The 7,380-nt window shown below is 46.2% G+C and overlaps 1 protein-coding gene across 12 annotated transcripts in view; it reads left to right on the forward strand.

Annotated features, from left to right (window-relative positions):
* The window catches only part of IRF2 (interferon regulatory factor 2), a 41,648-nt gene extending 35,508 nt beyond the window's left edge, over positions 1–6,140 (forward strand). For all 12 annotated transcript variants that reach the window (XM_035557870.2, XM_035557876.2, XM_035557874.2 and 9 more), the window contains 2 exons: positions 3,427–3,473; positions 4,792–6,140. In XM_035557870.2, the coding sequence (XP_035413763.1) occupies positions 3,427–3,473; positions 4,792–5,103 (359 nt within the window). In that variant the 3' untranslated portion in view covers positions 5,104–6,140. The remainder of the gene's footprint in view (positions 1–3,426; positions 3,474–4,791) is intronic.
* The last annotated feature ends 1,240 nt before the right edge of the window (positions 6,141–7,380 follow it).

Here is a 7,380-nt window from a genome sequence, read left to right on the forward strand (position 1 = left end):
CTGGGTGAATAGTTGATGTTCTTTTGAATAGCCTCCAATGTTAGTCTCACACACGTTGATATATGATCGTGCTTCCCAGCATGTTTAGTCTGTAATGGCCAGAGCATTAGAAGGGCTTTGCACAGCACAAGGTGGGGGTGCTCTAACATATTAGCACTGGGAGATGCGGCCTTTGAAACGCTTGTCCTTTTTCCAAATGCTTCTTGCAAAACTTTTCCTGGCTATGTGAATGTGGCAACACTGCTTTCTTTTAACATCGGCTAAAGGATCTAAGTTCTTGGAATGCAAACAAGAGTCACTATCTAGGTCTGGAAGTCGTGGCAGTTGCTTGGGCTGTGACAATAGGGAGGGATGTATATGGTGACAAGAGAATCATCTGGACGTGAGCAAGTCCTGAGCTAGCTTTCCTAAAGTCAGTGCAACAAGTCTGCATGAATGAAGCATGTCTGAAGTACTTCTGCTATCCCCTTATGTTGTCTTAGTATCCTGGTGGTCTTGAGCTGACCTAACTTATATCAGGACCTGGTAACTCATAACTAGGATAGCACAGAGACGATTTCATGCCACTGATATGCCTTTAAATGCATCTCAAGACGGCTCTTGAGGATCCTGGTTAGTCTAGCCATTGGCCAGCAAGACATGGCGTACTGCTAGGGTCTGTCCTGGAACAAGTCCTGATTAATATCTTCATCAGTGAGCAGAGGAGGTGGTGGAGTGCACACTTGTGAAGTTTACAGCAGACACCAAATAAAGGACACCAGCTGATACGGCCAAGGGCAGGGCCACAGTCCAGAAAAAAGCGGAGAGGCTGTAGGAAAGGGGCCAATGGGAACCTTACGAAATTCACAGAATCATGATAACATCTAGCTTGGAAAAACCCTTCAAGATCACCAAGTCCAGCCAGTTCAGCAAGGACAGATGCAAAGTCCTGTTTTTGGAAAGGAAGAGCCCTTTGCAGCGATTCGGGCTGGGGCTGCTGAAATGGGGAGCGGCTCAGCAGAAAGGGGGGTGGGCAGTGAGCTGGACGCGAGCCAGCAGAGCACCCTGGCTGCAGAGAAGGCCAACAGCCTTCAGGACTATGGCTAGGAGATCTAGCCAAGTGATTATCCACCTCTACTCAGCGCTAGTCACACTGCTGCTGGAGTACTGGGCCTGGTTCTGAGTCTTTTTTTTTGCAAGAAAGCAACAAACAGGAGCAAGTGCAGGGAAGGGCTGCCAGGATGGTGAGGGGCTGGAGCACTCGTCCTGTGGGGAAGTGCTGATTGAGGGACTGGGGTTTGTTCACCCTGCAGAAGAGAGGGTCCTGGTACCCTCACAGCAGCCCATCCATACCGACAGAGATGGTACTGAGAAGGTAGAGCAAGGCTCTTCACAGTGAGGCATGGAGGGAAGATGAGAAGCAATGGGCATAAGTTGAAGCAAGAGAACGTGGTCCAACTGGATATAAGAAAAAATGTCACTTTTTCACCACAGGGTTTGTCAGAATCCTGACATTTGTAGGACATTCTTGTGACTATTTCGGATTTTATCTTGTTACACACAAGTCCGTAAAGGAGCCCTGAACCTGCCCTCATGGCTTTGCTGGTTTGCCTCCTCTGTCAGGTGCTACCACAGATTGGCAGGAAAGAGTATGACCAGAACGGCTGTGCAGGAGCAGTTAGTTTAGCTCTTCTGAAACAACAACAGCAAAAAAAGTAGTTGGAGATATCAGCTGTCCTACATAAATCTGTTTTATTTCAAAAACACCTCTAGTTCCTTTCTGAGGTTACACAGGCAAATGATATGTCTGGCCCTTGTGAGTTTCCTCATATTTCCACTGACGTCTATGAAATCCGTTTTTTTAGTACCAAGGCTGTTCTTGTCAACCTTGTCTTGTTTGACACCGATTCAAATAACCTTCTTGATTCAAATAGCCTCTCTAACTTTCCATACCCGAGTGGCTAGCTTCCCTGGCTTTGCTAACTATAGTGCTATCTCTTGCTCAGCATTTTGTTATGTATAAACATCAAGGATGGATTCCTTTTCATCTGCATCACCCTTTTTTTGTTGCCACATGTTTCTTCATGTCAAGGAATATCTGCTTCTTGTCTCTGTGTTGATTCCTCTTACTGACTCTATCTCCGGGGCCATTTCTCCTTCTGTGCAGATTACTTTCTGCCTCTTCTCCCCCCGGTCTGGCTTAATGGACTAACTTTATCACGTTGTCACCTCTCTCTTTACCTGGGCCAGTGGACGAGGAGCCCTGCAGAGTGTTAACTTCATAGGGCTTCACAGTTAGATCCTCTGCTTGCCGCATGCTGGGACTGGGACTCCGGAGTAGGCGATGTGTCAGCTGTGGAAGTTAGAGTATTTAGTAGCTGAGCTGCCAGCTTCCTTGCTTCAGGACGCTGGGTGCAGTTTACATCCTTATGTTTGAAGGAGCAATTCAGACCATAAGTTTATGGCCCACTGCCCAAACCTCGTCCTTAGCCGAGCCTCAAGAGAAGAGCTCTGGAGACTCGCAGGGGAGGTCCTCTGCTCCACCCGCTGTTCAAGCAGGGACATCTAGAGGGCTTGAAAATACAACTGAAAGGCCTGGGTTTTGGGCTCTTCTGCAAGCAAGGGCTGAGCTGCAGGAGGATGGCCGTCCTGCTGGAGCTGCTGGCCTGTCCCTTGGTGCAGAGGGGTGGCAGCTTGTGTGTGCACGTGTGTTATTTGTGTAGTTGTGCTCTGGTTGAAATGGTGAGGGCCAGAGAGGCAGTATGCAGGGGTGAGAGGCAACGGGGCTGTCCTGCTTTGGTGCAGAATGTAATTACATTTCTCTGTGCTGGAGTCGTGGGTGGAAGGCAGAGAAACAGGCTGAAGGACTGGGCAAGGGTGGCAAGAATGAAATAAAAGCAAAGTAAACCAGCAGTAATAAAGTGCAAGAAGTGACAACGAGCCCTTGAGGCAGCAGATTGAGATAACAGCTTATGAAACAAAAACACACTTATCTCCTCTGGGGTGGAGTTGTAGGTGGTTTTGCAGGGAGATAAAAATAAGGATTGGAAAGGACTTTGCCCGTAGCTGGGCCTCAAGCTGCCCAGAGCAGGTGAGGGAGAGGGGGCATTCCCTGCCAGCAGGAGTCTCCTCCCTCTGCCCAGAAGTATGGGCAGTTACACAGATCTGCTGCTTCCACCTCTGTTGCTGTCTTTCCCAGGGCGTGTCCGTATTAACCATGATAACCATGTGAATTTACTCCAGTCATTCAACGTTCAACGATGCCCTGTGGTCTAGCCCTTCGATTACTTCACATAGGGGGTCCATGCTTTGCTATTGTTTCCTGCTTGTTTGGCTTGGCTCTGTTTGCTTGTACTTGTTTGAAGTGGATCGAGCCTCTTGAGCTGGATTTTGCTACTGTAGATAAAATAGCACGAGTTTCATTTTTGCTTCCATTTTGTTTGACAGAAAGTGAAACGACTGACAGCGTTCCAAGCGATGAAGAAAATGCAGAGGTAAGTGCTTTCTGGAGTCTAAACACTTTGGAGCAAGATCTCAAAATTACGTCCAGAGCTATTCTTTCGTCTTCTACATTTCCAACTGCCTACCACTGAAACATTCAGTTTTAAAAGCTGAGAGAGAAAAAAAAAAAAACTAGAAAGATTCAAAGGATACAAATGTTTGGATGATTTTCTAGCAGAACGGATATCTCTGCAAGTTCCTTCTTCCTCATCTGTCAAAACTACAAGGAGATAAATTTGCGTAAGAAAATACTCTGTCGAACCATCAACAGTGCCAACTGGTTTGTTAATATGGAGCAAGCCAGTGGACTTTGTCATGTGCTCTGTGTGTGTGTGCGCACTGTGCAGTGACATTGCTGGGCAGTGAGCATTTTATCTCAGCTGGAAGCACGCTCACTTTGTTTTCCTTAAATGGCATCTGAACTCATACAATTGGAGGAAATGTTTACATGTATGATAGAAATGCAACTTGAATGTTTGAGATATGTGAGGCAGAAGGCTTTCCTGGGAAGCGAAGACTGAGTTAGCGCTCAGCATCAGCTACCTGCTGCCAGCGTGGTTATAACAGTGTTTCTTGCCCTGCCCTGTACCAGAGAGCTGTATGGGCTGCTATTCTGTCCTGCTTTGGTGAAGCCCGAAGCTCAGTAAAACGCCCCAGGAGGGTTTGTGTAGCCGGTAAGAGAGAAGTGTGGGAATCCACCAGCTACTTCACCAGTAGCGACTGAGGTGGGAGCTCCACGGCTCCCCAAACCCGGCGAGAACCCTCCTTTGACAGAACATGCCGTTGTGGCATGTGTGATGTGAAAGGAAGAGGATGCTCGCGTTCCCTTGGCAAACCGCATAGCTGTGATGGTGGACATGCTATCAAGGGACATTGGCTTTCCCAGCAGCCTTACCTGTGTTGACAATGTGGGTGGTGCTGTTTGAAAGGTGTTGAGTCTCTGTACCTGCCTGTTGGCAGGAGGATGCTCTCCCCAGTAATGGAGGAGACTTCCATTTGATGCTCTTGAGTTTTTGGTCTTCTGTGTCCGATCCTGTGTCTGGCACACTGGCAGTAAGGCCTTCCTTTTCCATCAGAAGAGTGGGCAGAGTCTCCTGAGTGCTGGAGAGCCACCAAGGTTAAGATATAGGACTTCCTAAGGGGGGAAAATGTCAGAGAGCAAAGACATTCAAAGTCAGCAGGTAGGCTTTAAGAGAGGGGGCAACTCCTGTGCAATTTGTGGATGTTTCTGTCTTCATCTTGTTCCTGTGAGCACCTTACGAAGTGCATTCGCTCATGTATTCTTTCCTCGTTCTTCTTCCCCCTTTGTAGGGACGACTTCATTGGCAGAAGAAGAACATTGAAGGCAAACAGTATCTCAGCAATCTGGGAATGAGGAACACTTCTCATACGCTTCCCAGCATGGCTACTTTTGTTGCCAACAAGCCTGACCTGCAGGTGACCATCAAAGAAGAAAGCTGCCCACTGCCTTACAACAGCTCCTGGCCCCCCTTCCCAGACATCCCCCTGCCACAAGTAGTGTCCACAGCCTCCACTAGCAGCAGCCGGCCAGACCGCGAGACACGGGCAAGCGTCATCAAGAAAACGTCAGACATCACCCAGTCGAGAGTCAAGAGCTGCTAAGCCGTTGACAGTGTGTTTTTTAGCTTTGTTTTGTTTGGTTTTGTATTTTATGTTTCTCTAGGAGAGGTTCATCCCTTGACGCACATTAGACAAATCTAAGGTAAAGAAAGCCTTGGCAATATAAAACATTGCTGTGTCCGACTCCAGTGCCGGAGTGTTTTTAACTCAGGACTCCAGCCGTCAGTATGTACACCTGAACCCAGACGGACTTCCAAGGTTGCTAGGTAGGAAAAACCCAAGAACTTTGGCCCACTCGCAGGTTCCAGTGTTTCATATGAGGACCAACCGACCACAAGGGAAGTGGTGCTGCTGCGCTTCTTGCCGTCAAGGCTGTGATGGAACTGAAAGCCTCAGAATGGAAGAGAAAATGTGAACTAGCTGGAATATTTTTAAATAAAAAAATCTATTGTGAATATTGTACATAGTGCAGTACTAGCAACATTGCAGTCTGCTTCTGCACCTTATTAAGAAAGCACTTATGAAAGGCCTTTTATTACCTTGCTCTACTTAATGGCACATTGAAGGTCCCTCCCCACCTGTATTCTTTTCCAAGGCTATTCTTGCTAAAGTGTCTTTAAAGAATAGAGGAAAGGAAAGGAAGTTAAAACTTCCCATGTGGATTTCATACATTTTAAGACTGCTTTTCTCATGTTTGTTTTCTAATCTGCTATGCTTGAATGCCGCGTGGTACAATAGGAAAAAAAAAAACTATTACAGAGATATTATGCAAATTCCCAGATTTAAAAAAGAAGAAGAAAAATACTCTAATTCTAACCAGAGCAAGCTTTTTTATTTTTTATACAGGGGAATATTTTATTCAAAATAAAATTCTAAAGTGAATATAATTTTTTTTAATCTTTTCTACAGCAAATTTATAATTTTAAGAATCAGTCCTTGGTTATCAGCAGTTATTACATCCTTGTGGCACATTTTTTTTTTAATTTTGTAAAGGTGAAATAGCTTTTATGAGCTCATGTAGCAATCAGATTATCCTGTGGATTGATAATAAATATGGTATATAGTTAAATTTTTAATAATCCTCTTGTTTGTCTCTCTTTTTTTAATCTTTCAGAAGCCCCAGATGGCATGGGTGTTTGATAGGTGGATGTGACCTCTCAGAGTGAACAATTAGCATGAGCCGTCTTTACAGTTTCTGCAGTGCCCATCTAACAGAGTGGGAAGTACTGTGCTCGAGACAGCTTGAGGTGGAAAGAGGAACTAGAGCTTAATGGCAACCTACTCAAGTCTGGCCTCACGTGAACAGGTTGGGAACTGGGAAACCTCTTCTGGTGCTATTCCATGGTTGGGCTTTGAGCAAGGCACCTAATGGAAGGGATCTTGAGGAAGCCCGTCCCCAGCCCAAAGCAGGCTCAGCTGTGTTTGCCCCGTTCCTGGTAGATACCTGTTTAGTTTACTCACAGTTTTCTTGTCCAGAAAATTACGTTTTTAAAGAGTTTCAAGCAATAGCTCTTTATTAGTGGGATGAATCAGAAGTCAAGCAAACACACGTGAAGTAAACATCCCCCAAGGCTTTCAACATCTACTGTGTGATGACAAATTCTGATTTCTCCGGGCCTTTGAGGGAAGCTGTTGAGTGTCTAATTAAGTGTGTGTAGTGGCTTGCAGGACTGCGTGGTGGTGGTGGGCAAACCGTGCTGTTGGTTCTGTGAAGTGCTATACTCTGAGCTATCGCAGAGTGTTCTCCAGGTGTGACTCTCAGTCCGATACTAACTCGACAGCTGAGTGCATACGGAGTATTGTGGATGTGTGGCTGATGAGCAGCAACAAGCACAAAATTGGCTGTGTCAAAGGGAGATGTATTAACTGTCTATTAAAAAGGCTCAGGTTCTGGCCAGAAGGATTTTGCTGTGTTCTTAACCTGATACCACAATTTCAAGTTTTATCACTAGTCCATCTGAAACTTGCAGTTTCACACCCAGAGGTGTGTGAAGACAGGGCTAGAGCTTTGGTCAGGGCTGGGAGGAAAAGACGGCCCAGAGCAGTATTTGAAGTGAGCCTGAAAACTCGTAACAGTGAAAACTGTTCTGTGTAAATTTCCCAGTCTCTGTCCCTCTTTCGGGGTTGTGTGCTCACCCTTCCAGTGGCCCTTCCAAAGGCCAGAAGGTTTGGTCTTCTGCAAAGAGATTGTGCGTGTTGGGGGGGTGTTACACTGAGTCTCCATCACCCTGAGGCCTTTGCCAGCAGGTTTATGAGGTTCACAGAAGGTTTCTTCTTGGTTTGGGGGTTCACTTGCACATTATTTTTCACATTATTTTT

This window comes from Cygnus atratus, chromosome 4 (assembly GCF_013377495.2).
Source record: "Cygnus atratus isolate AKBS03 ecotype Queensland, Australia chromosome 4, CAtr_DNAZoo_HiC_assembly, whole genome shotgun sequence".
Lineage (NCBI taxonomy): Eukaryota > Metazoa > Chordata > Aves > Anseriformes > Anatidae > Cygnus > Cygnus atratus.